Here is an 18606-nt window from a genome sequence, read left to right as displayed (position 1 = left end):
GCGCTCGAAGTAATCTTCGCTGACGTCGATTTCTCGCTCTCATCATAGCGGCAGTTAAAACAGTTAAACAGGCGTTAACCCATCTTTCATAGATCATACGAAAGACAAAAAAGTGCTCGTGATTTAACTGAATAAGAAGAATAAGCATCACCGTGATTGTTATTAACAATGCTTCAACGGGACGTATTTTTTCAACGTTTGTTTTCCTTTTTCAGCTCACTGCTCTCTCCCCATAGCACGTCGATAAACGTGCGTCTGGTTTATCAAAGTGTCATCACTGACATTTTTTTCAAATGCCTAATCTCGTATTAATCCGCACGTTGAGAGACTCAACAGATTGTGACGTCCGCAAACCTTTGAGAAAATTGCTGACCTTAGAATGCGTGAGAAATAAAGATAGGATGGCAGTCGAGCCAATAGTACGACTAACCAGACCTGAGGTGGTAAAAGTATTAAGAAAGGTGGCACTTGTGATACACACACTTGTTCCGGAGAAGTATAGATTTTGGACCTCAAATCAACAAGGTCTTTGTTGTCATCCTGCTGCTATCTCTCCTGGACCTCTTGGTAGTGTTTTGGCACTTGATTACGATTTTGTTTCCTATTGCTCTCGATTACTCGAGATAAGACTTCACCAACCAGCCGATGTAACAGAGCTTCAAAATGGGATGAGAGATGCAAGAGATCTATGCTTCAGTAGAGGTGTAGCCTTTATGGCAGAGCGTGGTAACGCGTGCGTAAGATTTAAAGACATTGAAGGGAACGTTAGACTAGACCCCAACTCTCTACGTTCACGTGCTGATCTGGAGAGAATACTGGGAAACTACAACCTCTCCCTGGATGGAACCGTTCCAACCTTACGCAAGCGCCTTTCTCAGCACTTAGACCAGCTAGAAGCCAAGGTGACGAAATTTGTTTTGCAAACTAATGTGCTGCTTTCAAAGCCTGCAGCTTTATGTATGGTTAGTGATGACATACTATTGTGCGCTGGTGATGGTCACCGAGCTATCTATCAGATTCAGCTAGAAAGAGATGGAGTCACCATAAAAGGCAAATCGAGGAAACTTGTGAGATATCCAGAGGGTGCCTATCGCCTGGAATCCATGACAGTCTCTAATGCTCCACATGTTTACTTCACAGCGGCAAAAAGTGGCCAATGTAACGGTGGCCTTTATTGTTTTAGCATGGAAACCGGTGAAGTCATGACTATTCTTGAGAACATGACAAACAGTTGCAAGAAGATCAAGAAAGTAGCAAAATTTAATGACACACTAGTCTTCACAGACATTGAGGGTCGTCAAGTCAAGCGTTACAATCCGTTGACCAAAAAAGTTGATACTCTTACCGGAGATGGACGTGAAGGAGAACAGAACAAAACTGAGAAAAGTTGCAGCTTCGTCCAAGTGCATGGAATATGTAGTGTTGCAGATACGCTTTTCACAACGGATGCGGCAGCAGGGAAATTCAAGCCGATTACTGGTTTGTCGGGGACAACGAACTTTTTAAGTCACCTGGGCATTTTATATGACAGCTTTGGCATAGGTTGTAAAGCTAGTACTTCTCAGACAATTACGCAAGAGGAGGTAAGTAAGAATGTTGAGAAGGTGAACGACTACATCAAATCTACTGTAAGAAATGTAAAAGAAACAAATCACCTCAAAGAAGGTTCAGCAACGAATGGTCCTCAGGGAACTGTGTCTAAAAATACGCAAGATTCTGTCGAGCTCTTGTTGAATGGTGTAAACAAATACATAAGAAATATCACAAATGTCAGCCCAGAGTACAAAGATAGCATTAACTGGCAAACTTTACTAACAACTCAAGTAGAGAACCTACATGCGGTATCGCATTTTAAACATGAGACATTTAGCACTCTTCAATATGCGATAGACTTTGGTACGATATCGAAGGAATCTTTAAAGCGAATAACTAAATGGGGGGCCAAATACTATACTCATCCATCTTCCTACTACACAATGCCCCAAACGAGAATGTCATTCAAGGACGTGCAGTTTATGACTCCACTTCTTTCTGTGGGGCTATCGAAAAAGAATGAAGAAGTAATGAGGGAATGGTTGGAGAATTACCGTCCAGTGAGGCAAAGAACTGTGAGGAGTGAAACGACGAAAGACAAGGCAGGAGCCTCGTCCCCGGCAGCGTACGCCAAACCAAAGCCGGATGTTACTCCAAAGGCACGATTTCCCGATGACCAAGACGACAGAACCCTCTCTGCCTCCTCTGAGGTTAACCCTCTAGTCTCCGATCTGTCAGTAAGTTTCACAAGCGATTCCAACATTCCGAAAGTGAAGCTCGCGTCTGCTGCTGATTTCAACCAGGTGGAGGAGTACGAAAGCGATTCTGAAATTAGCGATGTTGATACGGATAGTGACTCAGAGGGTCTTATCATCAGTAAGCCAGTAGTAACAAGGTCCGGAAGGCAAGTCAAGGTGTGGACATGGTTTGATGTCTAGGCAAAAAAAGGTACCCGAGACAAGCTAGACTATACATTGAAGGATTTTGAGGCGTCAAGCATGGCTATATTTTAAGACAATTTAACAGGCATATAACACCATATAAGGACAAACAGGTCACCACTCCTACAAGTAAATGTAAGAATGCATGACGTAAGTTAAGTTGTGTATGGCCTTGTACTGAATCCTTTTTCGTAGTTCACAATATTTTATGCGTAAAATAATATTAGAAGTGGTATGGTTTATCAAATATTAAATTTTTTCAAAAGAATAACTTATTTTAGCCTGAGATGACCATAACACCTTTATTTTGCTTTAAAGATTAAGAAAACACAGGTTTATTAATATTTAACCTTTTGGAACCAAAGAAATTAATTTTTAACTTTTTTGTTAACCGTAATTGTAAAAAATTAACCGATAGCCGTAAAAGAGCCAAAATTTTAGCCGATAACCGTAAAAGCCAGCACCCCATTGAGACCCTCTTATATTAAATGTTAAGAGGGACTTGCTTTGAAAAGTATAAAATATTTCCAATTAAGTTTGCCAAGGATCCTTAGAGGTCTTAGATTATGACACTAAATTAATCGTACATTTCTGCTTTTTTTTAAACAAATTTCCGTAAAATGCGAGAGGGGGTTGATGCAAAATATTATACTAAGTATTTGTGTCAAATAAATCACGTTATGTTTGTCAGAATTCAGACTCCAGTGACGAAGGAGAAGGGATCAGTGTGGATGAATTGAAGCAAAACAGATGGATATAGGTTATTTGTGGAAGGTTTGAATGCACACGCAACGAAATAGTAATACATCCAGGACGAGAGTTAATCCCACCACTTTGTTTATAAAGTACACTTCCTGTTTAAACAGGTTCATAAGGTTTTCATTCTTGCAAATATACGTCAATTCAACTTATTTATTTAGGTACATTTATTCTTGTATCTGCGTATTTGTCCCTTTGAGAAGTACTCATTCTTTCTAAATACTTTTATTTTGCGTAAAGACTACATGCTGAAATTGGGAAATAGTTATAAATGACAGAAATTATATAGTATTTAGTCCTAGAGATATTGAGTTTTAAAACATTCGAAGGCATTTTGTATGATAGATAAAATTAGAATAAGTTGTGAAAAGATCCTTGCCTATGCCAAAAGTATTTTTATTAGCATTGTAAGGAGTATTGAAGTATTTTTATGGATGTTGTAAGAAGGAGTTGTAAGTATTGTTAGTATAATTTGTGTACTGTAACTAGTGAAAGACTGTCGGTAATTAAAAAAAAAAGGGAAAGAACAGGAAAAAAGAAAAATACCTGGAAATACACTGAAAACGCCCATAAAAACCGTTTTGCGTCCATAACCTGTATCGCATTCCTTTGTACATTTAATATGCTTAAAAGATCTCGGGATTGTGAAATACTTAAATGACTAAATCTTTAAACTGACCGTGCTTATACTTTTGTCAAAATGCAGAGAGTTAAACCAAATTGTGCGTAATGAGAAGTAAAGCCGACCAGTTTTCTACTGAACGTAAATTTACTGCAATGTAGCAACACATTTCCCAACATACATCATGAGTAGATGTTCATTTACCGTAGAGTTAATGAAGTTAATGTTACGGTGAATATATGAAGTTCATATATTTTGAACTGCGGCTATAGATACGAATGATGCACGATCCTCGCAGTAGAGAGCGCTATTTGTGCAATAGCGAAAATCAGACCTGAAAAAAGTCAGGCCTGTACGGGATTCGAACCACTGACCTCTCTGATACTAGTGCAGCACGGCACTAGTATCGCAGAGGTCAGTGGTTCGAATCCCGTACAGGCCTGATTTTTTTCAGGTCTGATTTTCGCTATTGCATAAATAGCGCTCTCTACTGCGAGGATCGTGCATCATTCGAAGTTAATGTTAATGAAGATTATTGAAGCTTAATAAGAAGAAAGCTTAATAGGAAATGACAAATTACAAATTACAAATTAATCTAATTAATTTAATTAATCTAATTATTATTGATCTAATTTACACTTTCATGTTCATGAAGACCGTTCACGCCCGCAAATAGCAGGAGCTAGTCGAGGCGGGCGAGAATTAGAGGTACAGCAGGGGTGATAGAGTACAAATAAAGCTTAAACATAAATTAATAACATTTCCAGAAAAAGACAGCCACTTAAAACTCTTATATACAACTGCATCATTAAACATAAGAAAATAGTAACACTACAATGTAGAATATAAATTAGAAAGCCAGTTTATAATTAGTAGTTTTTTGAAATGGAAGGGGCGATTCAGCATAGTAATCCTCAGCCTCTAGGAACGAAAATAAAATGTCCTTAAAGAGTTTTTTGAAAGCTCTCTTCGGGAGTTGACGAATAGCATCGCAAATGGAGTTCCAAAGTTTAGCTCCGAAGCTAGCAAAAGAGCCCTGGCTTTGATTCAGTCTCGATGGATTAATATAAAAATTGCCGAAAGAAGAGAACCTCGTATCGTGATTATGCTTTTCAGTAGCTTTAATGAAAAGATTACTAATGTAAACTTGACCACCCGTGAAAACTGACAGGGATACTAGAAACAAAGCTCTCCTCCCATGCGACCATGAACTTAAGTTTTTCCCCAGTAGGACCTAAAACGCGCATTATGTGTGGAGTGTAAAATTCCGCAAAAACTGGTTTGGAATCCCAGGAAATAGAAGCAAGATTTTGAAGTGAAAAGGCATCGCCATCGAGGCAGTTACGATGGCTCTGCGGGAATAAGGAAGTGAGACATTCTTGAGAACGTTGATTCTATGCGTGTCAAGCTATGATTATAGGGAATTATTCTCAGCTTTTATGAGTCAGGAGGCGAAGAGTTTTTCCACCTTACTGGTCTTCGTTGTCTCAGTCGCGTTTCACTAAATTATTCTAATAGATGATAAAAGGCTAAAGACCTCAATCGTATGTTACGAAGGAATGACCTGGTGAAATTCAGGGAATTGAGAGACCAGATGTCTTTGAGGTACACAAAAAAAAGAAGTAAAAGCGAAGAACAAAGTGTCGACTAGTTGACCGGGAATAAGTAAACAAGGATGGTATCTCGGCAACAGTTCTGTGTGTCGGAATTACCAGAAAAAGTTAAGTTGTAGGTATCGTCATCATAATAAAAAAATCAAAGAAAGGCTTTAGCAGGAATGGAGTTCAAATGGATGTTGAGCATAGCTTGTGACCTGGCACAACGAGTTTCGCTTCACGTCTACAGTTGTTAAACATATCCAGGTAGGACAGTCCAACTTTCCTTGCTGTACCCACATCATGTTCATCTTTTCAGGTGTTTACCAACAGTTGACCATCATTTTTAATTATTGGAGCTTAAAGGGGAGAGGGAAAGTACAAAGAATAGTAAATGATCATCTGTCGGATGACGGGGGAAAGATTTGTGACTACGAGAAGGTAAGTTGGCCACAGTGAGACCGGGTCTCACATTTGAGTAATGACTATTAGAGTGCTATAGAGCATTGACCAAAAGCAAATTAATATATAACTTATAATCGCGAGAAAAACCTTTTGAAATTAACTCGAAACAAACAGGAATGTTTGGATTCTCACATTTAACAAGATGCCTGTTTTCATTCATCCCTTGTGCTAATGACGAAGGAGAAGGTAGTACAAAACTTTACTAGCCTTATAGTGATACGGCGTCCCTGTAAATTGTATCCTATTTTAGACCATACCTCTGGTTTCACTAAACTTTGCCAGAACAAGTTTGATATATACTAACGAGCTAACGCTCGAAACGTCAGCTTTTCTAATCGTTACGGTGACCAATTTTACCATTTCAACTTTGTTGATATATCCAAATTATTTCGTTACTCCCACCGACGCAGCCCAAAACAGTTTCTTTAGAAACTATCAGCCTTTATTCATTTGATATACATGGCCTCTTTGATGGAGGTTGTCCCTCTTAAGTGTAAGAGGGTGTGGTATAGGATACTGTACTATTTGTTCCCTTCACCAGATCAAAAGGTATTTTAGGCAAGTTATTGGGATTAGGGTGCTGTTCCCACCAGCTTGATTTACCTCTTCCCTCGATGAAAAGAACTGCATATCTTCCCTGGTTTTCTGACGGAGCTTTTCAGCTTTAGGTGAAGGTTTTGAAAGACTGCTTTTGTCGTAGAGATTTGTTTAACTGCGATACCTAATTTAGCGTTAGCCCTTTGTCGGAGCGAATGACGAAGTCGAATACACATACTGATCAGTGTTAGATGATCATGTCTCTGATCATGTCTCTCCAAACCCCTTTATTATTTTTTAGATTGTACAGAGAGTCGCGTGGAAAGCTGTGAGCGGTCGCAAACCTCACTCAAGTTCAAAATGAAAGTGCGGAAAAGACTTGCAAATGTTAACTTTGTTTTTTCATGAAATTCAACAAGATTTATGTAGTTGGGTCAGTTTATTGATAGTATATACTTTGACTTTTAATACTCTTTTATCAGGGACGGAACTCTTTTGAAAGGAAAATTTAATGGGCAGTTTTTGATGAATAAGAGTTGTATCACTTCAGACTAACTCGTGCCGATTTGAGTTACAATGATATTGTGATGTATAATTTTGAGCAGTTTTCTTACTGTTCTCAACTGAGCTGTACCAGCCGCATCAATATCTAGATATTGGCTGCGTCCTTAACTATCCTCAATTAACCTGGAACATTTTATCAGTTTTACGAAGTGTTTAGAGGGCCGAAAGCAAACAGCGGATGGGCAACATCTGAGACCTACTGATTGCTTAAATAACCGGCCCTCTCGGTTTTCAAAGCTAGTCTTTATATATATCTTATTAACCGAGCGCGAGGGCCGTACTGGGAGAATATCGGCCCGAGGTCTTGGCAGAACGGACCGAGCGCAGCGAGGTACGTAGAAAAAAGACCGAGGGCCGATATTCTTCCAGTACGGTCCCGAGCAAGCTTGGTTAATAAGAGATTTATTATACGACTGAAGTTCAAAGGGACACAAGTGCGGTATCATTCGGGACCTTCGAACAACCGGGGCCTGGTAATTCCACCGGCTAGCTAAACTAAGACTGTTTTAAAAGTTTCCCCAGTCCCTCTTCGCATTTTACTCTCCTGAAATATATCTCGAGTGAATAGGCGTCAGATTGAGTTAATTTTTAGGTATGATATTTAAAGAATTAGCAAAATCATGCAGAGCGTGTGTACCTTCTACAGCTAATTACAATTTAGCGATTTAGCTTAGTATGAACAAGTCCACTGTGTAGGTGGCGTACTAAGTGATCATTTATATTATATCCAATTCCTAGAACTTGGTATTGTATTCTGGTGATCGGCCAAAAGTGTCAAGTATAGGATGTATTTGCTTGTCACCTCTTAAATGTGTTGGGTGTCTTTAGAACTATCGGCTTCTTGGCACTGTTTACCAATTGCATCGAAATTCACAGAGTTTCAAACATCGCTCCGAACTCATCAGAATATGAAGACCTATTTCTCGACAATCATTTGTCTCATCGTGAAGAAGTTTGTCAACAGAACAGTATTCTGCGCATGCCCGGAGGAATGATCTATTTTCGTCATCTCCTTGTTCATTCTCTGGTGCGAAGCCTTCTCACTTTCTGAAAGTGCTTCGGGAATTTGTACATGCGCGTGTTTATGTGCGACCGATCTTTGTTTCCAATCTCCAGTCTTGCGTATCTGCTGTTTTTAATGGCTGGCGGAACATGACTGCTTCTCTGAGGCTTGGCTTTTTGAAATCAGCAAGTCTTTTGTGCAAATAGATACAAAACGATACTTTTATAGGTTACGGTCCCAACCAATCAATCAGAACTTCCAAACTTATCGTTACACTCTGGTTTTCGACCAAAAATGTGAACCTTAGGACGTATTTGAGTGTACACTTCTCTTATTATTTTGATGTCTTTAGAATTAACAGCGTCTTCGCACTGTTTACTTATTGCATCAATTTGCTCATAGAGATCTAAACATTGCTTTAAATTCTGCCCAAGAAGATTTTCGACTTGATTACTATTACATGATAGAAGTTTGTCAACAGGATAAAACTCGGCACATGCCCCGAGAAATGTGGGATTTCCGTCATCTCCCTGATTTTCCGTTTTAGGTATGAAACCTTCTAACTCTTCGAAAGTGTTTCGGCAATTTGTACACGCAGGTTTGGGTTTGCCCTTAGTGTCCATTGCTTCCGACTCCCATCCTTGCTTATCTCCTGTCTTTAAAGGCTGGTGGAGTATGACTGCTTCTCTGAGCCTCGGACTTTTGAAATTAGCAATTCTGTTGTGCAAATAGATAGGTCGTAAGATATGACTTACTGCAATAGACGCGCCAACAAAGCTCTTGCCACGATGTGAAACCACTGCTAAGGCCTTCGCTCTAAATACTCTAGGTAGAGAACTTAAAATGTCTTTTGCTTTTGTCAATACGTCTTTGGCATGTTTTGAACTTCCTTTTGGGGTGTCCTCACCATGAGTTATGTCGCTCAACTGAAAAAAAATTAAACTCAACATAAGCTAAAATTAGCCTAGTTTTAGGGGACCTCAACCGGCTAATCAAGGTAAGAGCGATAATAATTGTAAACTTTGCCTGCCAATGTGAGAGCTTTTAAAACTTGGTGATACTAAACAACATAAAGTCAGCCGTGACCACCTTATATTTTGTACTTTGCTCCCTAAAAAGTGGCCTTTACTTAGGGCCTTGGTCATGGCTGTTAAAAATTGTGTGATTGATATTCGACAACTCGAAACGTCGCTTATTCGAACCTCTCAGTTGTTCATTTACTTAACTTTACCCTTCTTAACTTGAATAAGATTTTGTGGAAAAGGAAGCGCAAAAACACATCAGCTTGATGTTTTGAACATAGTCAAACAAAGGAAGCCAAAGCAAGGTTCATCAATTCATTCAGCTTAAATAATTTCTTTGGTTTAACCTTTACACTAAATAAAAGTCAAATAAAATAAATGAAAGGATAAATAAATGAGGTTGAATAAATGCCTTTTTGATAGAGTTTGTATCTAGATCTTGGATGGCCGGAGGATGGTGAAAAGCCGCACGCGGTCAGATCCTCTCTTCTTGACTCTGCACATATCAGTATCGAGAGCAGATATTTAATGACAGAGGTCAACATGTGAGGCGTACTTCAGGGTTTTCAATCGGTTGTGTTGTTGATCATATTTTAATCGGTATCTGGTGAATTTACTCACACAAAGCGGTATTGCGGTGCTTTCAGATCCTTCAGTGGAATGCACTTGATTTGTCAAAGTATTATTGCACGGTGAAAATAAACTATTTTGATTGTTGTGTTTTCTTGTTTGGTGAACCCTTATCAAATACCTGTTGACCGTGTTGCTCTTCTCAGAACTACAAGTAGCTAATTTTGGTGGCAAACATTCGATAATATGCCTAGCAGATTTGAAACAAGGGTTTTTTTTCTCTTATAGAAAACTTGAAAAATCAACATTTTCAGTGATAAAGGAACGTATGACTATACCCAGATGATCCACAGCAAATCGACTTTATTCACAATGCCTGAAAGAATGTTGTAAGCGTGGTAAAGTTTTAAGGTACTTTTCGAAATCTTGCATCAGTACGAAACATTTGGTTGTGCCAGTGTTTTGTAAACTTTTCGCGCGGTGATGCTGGGTTTAAATATCGTGGCGTTGCGTTCTAAATATGAAGGCAATCAGCCTCTTCTCCAAGATATATGTGCTTAGTGTAAATGTTGGACGGCAATTGCAAATGCTTACTTACGATTTGTAAGATTTTGCTTCCTGGGTCAATGACATTTTTTTCGTCTGGGTTTTTTTCCCTTTCGTCGGCTGACAGACAGACTAATTCCCAATCACCCATCTCCCTCAATTGTTCTTCCAGCACACCATGAAACTTCAGGTGAAATTTTAAGCTCCAAAACATGTCTCTAAAATGCTCTCTCAATGATATCTTCAGTTCGTCTGGCAACGAACCACTTTCTTTGTCCTTGCATGCCTCATGCACTTCCTTTAGAACGTCGTATACTTCAGACACATTTTTCCTCATCTTATTCTTAAACTTTTCAGTTCTTAATTTTGCAAATTCGTTAATATACTCCTCCTCTGGCGTCTTTTCCCCCATAGAGAAGTTAGGAACTGTGCTAAAAACGTAACTGTGGTGTAAAATTTAAAGGTTGTGTATTGCAATCGCAGTTGAAACGAAAGCGATTCTGATTGTAACGAATGCCTTCGTATAAGAGATGCAAACCGACAGCTGATTTCTCATACCCTTCCCTGGTGTAAATATGAGCGTATAGTTCATTATGTAAAAAGCTAAACAATTTGGATTACTAGAAAAAGCTCTCTTTTATTTGTTTTGCAAACTTTACAGCGCTAGGTGATAACATCATGAATATTGTAGTAATTTTCATTGTTTAGCAACCCCTGCCGTCTTCCAAAGTAGGCTAGAATAGTTGGACTATGTTTGTACTACTAAAATGCTTCACCCCAACACTTTGTGCAACAAGAGTGAAGAAACACATGAAAAACTTTGTCTTGTCAAACCAGAGGAAACCGTTAGTCCAATCTTTGTCTGTTGGAATTCATTATTTTGCATCTCACTGGTACATTATCGATGACATATAGCAGGTGTAAGTGTTAATTAAATATCTGTTTAAATGTTAATGGCTAATTGCAACAAGTAGCGCGTAATGATTTACGACATCCAATCAAGTATCATACTCAGAACAACGATGCAATCAAAAGAAGGAAAATATAATTAGTTGTCATTGAGAACTTAAAATTAAAATTGGCAAACTTAATTTAAACGAGAATGCTTGAGGCCGAACTGATTTTCGTTTTGATTCTGATTTGAGGTCCTTGACCAACTACAGGTTGGCAAAGCAACACCAGAGCGATTCACTCTCTCAGTGAGAGAACGAAAAACTTTCGATGACAAAATATGGCGGGTGCTTGCAAGTGCGACTACCCTCCTCCTTCCCGAAAGGACTTTGCACTGCCTAAAGAGGATGTTCAGGAAAACGCACCTTCTTCAGCACCTAGTAATCAGGTAATAGTGAGTTTATCTACTTTGCTTCTATTCATCCAAAATGAATCTGGATAGCGAACAGATGCAGAGAAAAATGTAAAGCCAGTTCATTGATATTAATATATAAGCACCTTGAAGCTTGATCAAAATGCGTGAAAATGTGTAGAGTGAAGTGTTTTTCCCATTGTCATGATCTAATCATTTTGGAGTGATAACAAGAAGACAGTGGTTCACAGTCAAAAAAAAAATTTTGGTTCTGTGGTCATGCCGTGACTACTGATTCTTTTACTTAGTTACTATGGCAGGTGGATATTGCAGGAAAATGGGATTTGTTTTCGTTGCTTTTTGAATTGAGAAGATTGAGACGAGTATTTTACAAAAACGAATGAAAATGTAAGCCTTGTTCACTATTATCACAGGGACGAAAAAGCTAAGGCTATTTTCGAATATCATCAACCAAGTGTTTACAAGTACCTGTTAGTTATCAATAATTAATTCGAAAGATTCTTGCAGGTAACATTCTGTTGGACGTCTTTACTTAAAAATTAGATGACAAGCTCGAGATTTTTATCTCGTAATAGTTGATGAGAGCGAAGCACGAGTCCACTATCTCACATTAATAATCGATATTTAGAGCGAATAAACTTATTGCTCAAGGTTTTTTTTTTTTACATTACTGCGACTTTAAGGTTTCATGAAATGTCACATACCTTTTTGTTTTCAGTGTATAACTATAGAGCTTTTCAGGAAACGTCTAGATTGATGTTATTTCCTTTTTAAGTGCCCGCGCAAAAGGGCGATTTCATATGCTGTCAATCCACCTAACCGAGGTACGGCTGCGGTATCTTTTCGCTCAGCGTGTTAATTAAATATCTCGTTTAAATGTTAATGGCTAATTGCAACAAGTAGCGCGTAATGATTTACGACATCCAATTAAGTATCATACTCAGAACAACGATGCAATCAAAAGAAGGAAAATATAATTAGTTGTTATTGAGAACTTAAAATTAAAATTGGCAAACTTAATTTAAACGAGAATGCTTGAGGCCGAACTGATTTTCGTTTTGATTCTGATTTGAGGTCCTTGACCAACTACAGGTTGGCAAAGCAACACCAGAGCGATTCACTCTCTCAGTGAGAGAACGAAAAACTTTCGATGACAAAATATGGCGGGTGCTTGCAAGTGCGACTACCCTCCTCCTTCCCGAAAGGACTTTGCACTGCCTAAAGAGGATGTTCAGGAAAACGCACCTTCTTCAGCACCTAGTAATCAGGTAATAGTGAGTTTATCTACTTTGCTTCTATTCATCCAAAATGAATCTGGATAGCGAACAGATGCAGAGAAAAATGTAAAGCCAGTTCATTGATATTAATATATAAGCACCTTGAAGCTTGATCAAAATGCGTGAAAATGTGTAGAGTGAAGTGTTTTTCCCATTGTCATGATCTAATCATTTTGGAGTGATAACAAGAAGACAGTGGTTCACAGTCAAAAAAAAAATGTTGGTTCTGTGGTCATGCCGTGACTACTGATTCTTTTACTTAGTTACTATGGCAGGTGGATATTGCAGGAAAATGGGATTTGTTTTCGTTGCTTTTTGAATTGAGAAGATTGAGACGAGTATTTTACAAAAACGAATGAAAATGTAAGCCTTGTTCACTATTATCACAGGGACGAAAAAGCTAAGGCTATTTTCGAATATCATCAACCAAGTGTTTACAAGTACCTGTTAGTTATCAATAATTAATTCGAAAGATTCTTGCAGGTAACATTCTGTTGGACGTCTTTACTTAAAAATTAGATGACAAGCTCGAGATTTTTATCTCGTAATAGTTGATGAGAGCGAAGCACGAGTCCACTATCTCACATTAATAATCGATATTTAGCGCGAATAAACTTATTGCTCAAGGTTTTTTTTTTTTACATTACTGCGACTTTAAGGTTTCATGAAATGTCACATACCTTTTTGTTTTCAGTGTATAACTATAGAGCTTTTCAGGAAACGTCTAGATTGATGTTATTTCCTTTTTAAGTGCCCGCGCAAAAGGGCGATTTCATATGCTGTCAATCCACCTAACCGCGGTACGGCTGCGGTATCTTTTCGCTCAGCGAAACGACACACCGTGTTAGGCAAAGACCTTATTGCGACAAAGCTTTTTAAGGTCCAGTTAGGCCTACTGTAACGTTTAACATTTATTTCAGGATGAATTGTTTAACCTTCTTGTGGATACAAGATACAAATGGGAAGCACAGGAAGAATCTGACTCCAGCTTAAATTCAAAACATTCACCGTTCCCATCTTGTTCTTTGTCGGAACCCGAATTGTCTTCCCAGGTAAGACTTTCGAGAACGATCCCTACCTCGAATGCAGGTTTGCAATCAAGTTCAGATTATGAACTCAGTTTTAAATATCTCAAGACGGATGTGAACAAGTGCAAATACTAATGTTATGGAGAGCGCCCGTATTTTCTAGAAAGCGTTGTGTTACATAATTGCTAAAAATAGAACTGAGGAAGTTTCTGGAACGCTTAATCATGCTGACTCATTAAGAACTCTTAATGGAACTTTCCAGAACCCTTAGTCAGCAAAAATTGCTATGATGCAATAGTAATGTAATTATACCAAAAACAGTTGTATTACAGATCCCTAGAATGATCTAGAACATTTTGTAAAACATATATAGCGGGTTGCGGTCGTTTAAAGTCAGACCTTTTTTAGTGAGTTAGTGCTGTCGTGAAGAGCCCAGAGGAGCTAGCGTTGTTACAGAGCCGGATTTAGAGAATCGTTGCAGTGGAATTATGTAATGTCACTGGAATCATCAGCCGTGTGGAAGGCTACGTCGAGAATAGTTTAGTGGACATCGATAAGCTACAAGGATCTCTGAAGAAAACTGTGAGTTGTACAGTAGTGCAGTGGGGTTATAGTTTTATAGAGGGCTCTAAGATTAGAAGATAGTCATTGTATTGGTTATTGGTATCGCTCCGTAGTAAAGTTATTATGTCATTGAATAAAGTATTTGAGTTGGTAGGAGTTTTATCTTTCTGTCGGTTGAGAAAATATCGCAACACTAGTTTTCCGCGCGCGCTTGTCTTTTGTGGTCACGTAAGATTTAAAAAACAAAAGGGAACTCTTGCTACAATGCATCAATGTTATGTTATAAACAAATGGAAAACATCACAGCGTACACTATTGAGTTATGGATGCTCATAGGAGGTTTGCTAAGCACTTAGGAAATTAGAGTCGCTCTCGGCTCACGCCTCGCGCGGCCCTTACTATTCTTTCTTGTTAGCAACCTCTTGCGTGCATCCATAACTCAATAGTGTACGCTGTGGTGTTTACCATTTGTTAATTTCAGTGAGATTTTGTTGCCGTTGACAATTCTCCTAGATACTAAAAAAACTCACGGATAAGTTGGATGTTTGACTCTTTGAATATTTTGTGACTCAAACTCCTGGTTGCGTCGACGAGTTCGAAAAACAAAGCAATTGCTACCTAGTGGAAATTTTAGCGCTTTTCTGCGATCTATCGTTCAGAGTGGTAGCTAGAATCACTTCATGATTGCAGTTTAGTATCGCAGTTTAGGATCCTCTTGAGAAAGCAGCTGTACCATAATGATTTAGATAACAATTGTCTAGCTGATTCTTTATGATTAACTTTTTAATTTTCATTCCTCATCGAGGGTGGACCGCCAGAGAATGATGAGAATAATTGCAAACGAAATGAAGTATTTGCTACCGATGACCATCATTACTGGGTGAGTTAAACAAAGAAGTCTTTAAAACGTTACATAGAGGGCACAAGAGTATTGGTTTTTTATAATAGTCTCGTAGAAATATGATTTGGGCCTCGACTTTTGCTTTTATTTTGTTCAATTCTAGCCAAAATTCAGCAAACTATTAGCGATTAAAAAAGCATATTCGAATTTTCCATTTCGATTGAGTCACAAATTTACTCTTGAAATCTTGTATCAAACATATTTTCGCAGATATCATGACAAGTTTCGTAAATTAGGATTTTTTTTCCTGCGTACAGTTGTTGTTACACAGCGGTTTTGTCTAAATATGGGTTAGAGCTGACTGGCTTATTTTCAACTACAACCGATCAAGAAAGGCTGACTTGAGTACAGTCCGTCAGCCACCATTTTGTCGAAAGGTCATATTTTTCCCAAAGATAGCCATCTGTTTTTAATAGTTCCAGCGCATTTTTTTCAATTTCGTGATAAAGGTCAAGATTTGAAGACACGCGCCAAACTGCCCTTTTTCGCTAGGCGAAACTTCCCCAACAACTTATATTGACACAACTGGGTCAATATAAGCTAGCCGCGCGCCAATTTCCCGCTCAAAATCTTCGTGGAAATGCGAGGAACAACCGTTGTGACGAAAAATTTTCTTAAAAAGGTGAAGTTGCTGGATCTTTAATCATATGATCTTTATAGCAGTAAACCAGCGGTTATATCTAAGAAAAATGCGAGTGATTCGTGAAAATGATCGTCGATGGACGAATGTCGTTCATAAGAGTCTATGGAGATACTGAAGCAATGTGAAATCAAACGGATGATCCAGTCAGAACTAATAAATATTACAAGACTTACAAGGCATGATGAGCCATTAGTCTTTCATTTGAATCCAGTTTGACAATAAATGAAAGAGTCAGGTTTATTTAAAAGACTGTGCGTATTCTATCGAACTTCAGTTTCCTCTTTATTGTCGAAATAATCAGTGTCTGCCGGCAAACAGAATTATTCGCGCAATCATTTATTTTATTTTATTTATTTAAATACTTTCACCAGAGTGTGGTGAGGGTCGCACAACAGAGCGAGGCTCCAAATTAAGTGCGCCCAATATCCCACCCATCCCACCACAGGGGAGGACATCCATCACACAGTAATCTCGTGTCCTACCCCCAACCCTGCAGGAGACGGGACCGCCATTTATATGTCCCCATCCGAGAAGACTAGAACATCTAACCATTTCTTGATATTATAGAAAGGTAGCAAATTCTTCTCAGTTATTTTAAGACCCTGAGCGTTGGTCCGGCCGGGGCTCGAACCCTCGACCTCCCGCACAACAGTCCAGCGCTCTATCCATTGAGCTAACCAGGAGGCGGTTAATTATCCTAAGTTAGTAAATTAAGTTCATCAGCATTCTTTGTTTTACGGAAGGATTCAGACTCCGGTGAAGACGACGACAGGATCAGCATAGAAGAATTACTTAAAACACCTGGATGGCAGCTGCTCGTCAAGAACGTGGAAAGACGAAGAAAGCAAAGAAAGTCAGGCAATCAATGAAAAATCACGCCATTTTCAAAAAGCCAGTATTTTTTTTTAATCTATTTATTGTTTGCTATCGCTTAAGGTGGCGAAAAGTGCTCTCCTCTTTCGATCTCTCGAGAAGTCAATCATTTCCTGCCTTTTAAATGATATCTGGCAGGGAAGTTTACATTTCAGGAAAAAACGAAATGTTTAGATTACTGACAACATTCATGGCGAAGTAGTCTGTAGCTTTCAAACGTAGCTTTTTATTTGTATTTCCTCCTGCTTTGCTTTCCAACATGTAAAGACGTTTCATCTTGATGCAATATAGCCTAAATTATTTATGAGACACCTAGACTTAAATACGTAAATTTATTTATTCACTTTGAACACAAAACAGCTTACGACAAAGTTCGTAAAAACGTGCACGTGCTAAATACTAAAAAAATATGTTATAGCATATTACAAAAAGTATGAAAATCGTAATCTTTTACAATTTATGATTTATGACCCGTCTCTTCCAATCCGAAAATGTGCAGTAAGAAATCCCCAACTACTACTACGTATGATTCATCATTAATTAACCGTCCCTTCTAACCCGTTTTATCTATGAAATATATAATACTGAAGAGATCCCCAACTACTATAACCATTATAATGGTCAATTAAATATCGGTAGCTCCGGTTATAAAACATGCCTCTTAAAAAAGCAATTCTAAGCTGTTTTAAAAGCCTTGATGTTTTCACTTTTCCTATACTGACTTCCCTAGGTAACTTATTCCATAGCTTACTGGCAATGAAGGAGAAAGATTTATACAGCCACTCAGAACCGTTACCTGCTATGAAAATGATGTTCAAGCTGGACACTTGTTACAAATAAGCTAGTTTCACACGGTAACAGTCACCCCTTACACGTTTAATATGTCCTGAACAGAACTGAATGTTCGGAAGCGGCGAACGCTTTTTGCTCTTTTCAACCCGCCCCGGCAAATGTGTAATCACATTCACTGCACGTAATTTTAGGATGATTCATCGCGATGTATATAAAGCTCTTATACCACCATCCCTTTATTGGGTGTACACTCGTGTGTCAGTAGCCAGTTTGTTTCTTAGAATATTCCCTCCCTATAATAAACTTCGAGTCGTATACTGTAATTGAAATTGATTTAATCTGGTTTATGCCTATTTACAGTACAACCTAACCTAGATACCGATGTCGACGAATGTCTTGTCTCGCTAAAAGCACTGATCAAGTTAATGTAGATCAATTAGTTTCAAATGTCAATCGATTAGATCAAAGGTCCACTGTACAAACAAAACATTACATAATGAATCGCTAAAACACGTGTCATTTCACGTGGGTCCGCGTGCAACATGTGCGAAGAATCTGACACTCCCTACCTAAAGACGGCTGACTAGGATATTAATCGTACCCACCTCCACAAGTTCAGACACATTCATTGTACGTAGCTTTTGGACGATTTATCGCGATGTAAATAAAGCTCTTGTACTACAGGTTGAATGTCCTTTATTGGGTGCCCGCTTGTTGGTGTCAGCAGCAAGTTTGTTTCTTAGAATGTTCGCTCCCTACCTAAAGACGGCTAATTAGGATACTAATCGTGCTCAGATCTTGGCGCTCTTCCCTTTGGCCTCTATTTTAAATATATTTGTTGGCACTTGTCATCGTGTTAAACTTTGGGAACGAAGTTGAGGCTCTCAGTATGAGTTGATTGGGAGATGAGCTCAAGAGAGAGTGGGCGGAAAGGGTGGTTGAATGCTTTCTCGCATGAATCCCATTACCCTGGCAAATAATTTATTAACTCAAGGGTAGACTAAGGTCTTACAGAACAAATGCTGTTAAATGTTAAATTTCAGTCAT

At 38.6% G+C, this 18606-nt stretch overlaps 3 protein-coding genes across 8 annotated transcripts; 2 read left to right on the top strand and 1 right to left on the bottom strand.

The window, feature by feature from the left end:
• Positions 1-282: 282 nt before the first annotated feature.
• On the top strand, positions 283-3425 carry LOC148725638 (uncharacterized). The gene has a single exon (XM_088729336.1). The coding sequence runs from the start codon at positions 294-296 to the stop codon at positions 2469-2471; it is 2178 nt and encodes a 725-aa protein (XP_088585462.1). The 5' UTR covers positions 283-293; the 3' UTR covers positions 2472-3425.
• A 930-nt stretch (positions 3426-4355) lies between these two features.
• On the bottom strand, positions 4356-12316 carry LOC148725637 (uncharacterized). Of its 2 annotated transcripts, none has more exons than XM_088730854.1 (2): positions 10210-10829; positions 4356-8945 (listed from the first exon to the last, which is right to left on the bottom strand). In XM_088730854.1, the coding sequence occupies exons 1-2, from the start codon at positions 10567-10569 to the stop codon at positions 8265-8267; spliced, it is 1041 nt and encodes a 346-aa protein (XP_088586980.1). In that variant the 5' UTR covers positions 10570-10829; the 3' UTR covers positions 4356-8264. The 2 variants fall into 2 exon arrangements, 1 of the variants encoding a protein (XP_088586980.1); XR_015990846.1 differs by lacking the exon at positions 10210-10829 and adding an exon at positions 12186-12316 and having other exon boundaries at positions 8809-8945.
• LOC111318951 (uncharacterized) lies at positions 11176-18243 on the top strand. 5 transcript variants are annotated; one of them, XR_015990848.1, is made up of 6 exons: positions 11176-11496; positions 12556-12749; positions 13679-13810; positions 14195-14368; positions 15156-15230; positions 16638-16700. XR_015990848.1 is itself a non-coding variant. In XM_088730856.1 (5 exons), the coding sequence occupies exons 2-5, from the start codon at positions 12642-12644 to the stop codon at positions 16761-16763; spliced, it is 441 nt and encodes a 146-aa protein (XP_088586982.1). In that variant the 5' UTR covers positions 11202-11496; positions 12556-12641; the 3' UTR covers positions 16764-18243. The 5 variants fall into 5 exon arrangements, 2 of the variants coding, with proteins under 2 accessions (XP_088586982.1, XP_022777534.1); XR_015990849.1 differs by having other exon boundaries at positions 11177-11496; positions 13679-14368; positions 16645-16704; XR_015990847.1 differs by having other exon boundaries at positions 11177-11496; positions 13679-14368.
• The last annotated feature ends 363 nt before the right edge of the window (positions 18244-18606 follow it).

The sequence above is a fragment of the Stylophora pistillata genome, chromosome 8 (genome assembly GCF_964205215.1).
Source record: "Stylophora pistillata chromosome 8, jaStyPist1.2, whole genome shotgun sequence".
NCBI classification, from domain to species: Eukaryota; Metazoa; Cnidaria; class Anthozoa; order Scleractinia; family Pocilloporidae; genus Stylophora; species Stylophora pistillata.
Note: the sequence above shows the minus strand (reverse complement) of the source record. Positions and strands in the feature narration are given on the sequence as shown.

Bases quoted from the DNA above. Each gene is read 5' to 3' on its own strand.
- LOC148725638 (XM_088729336.1), top strand. From the start codon at position 294: ATGCCTAATCTCGTATTAATCCGCACGTTGAGAGACTCAACAGATTGT.
- LOC111318951 (XM_088730856.1), top strand. From the start codon at position 12,642: ATGGCGGGTGCTTGCAAGTGCGACTACCCTCCTCCTTCCCGAAAGGAC. The intron at 13,811-15,155 runs GTAAGACTTTCG...TTCCTCATCGAG, and splicing joins AACCCGAATTGTCTTCCCAG to GGTGGACCGCCAGAGAATGA. The intron at 15,231-16,637 runs GTGAGTTAAACA...GTTTTACGGAAG, and splicing joins CCGATGACCATCATTACTGG to GATTCAGACTCCGGTGAAGA.
- LOC148725637 (XM_088730854.1), bottom strand. From the start codon at position 10,569: ATGGGGGAAAAGACGCCAGAGGAGGAGTATATTAACGAATTTGCAAAA. The intron at 8,946-10,209 runs GTAAGTAAGCAT...ATTTTTTTTCAG, and splicing joins GAAGCAAAATCTTACAAATC to TTGAGCGACATAACTCATGG.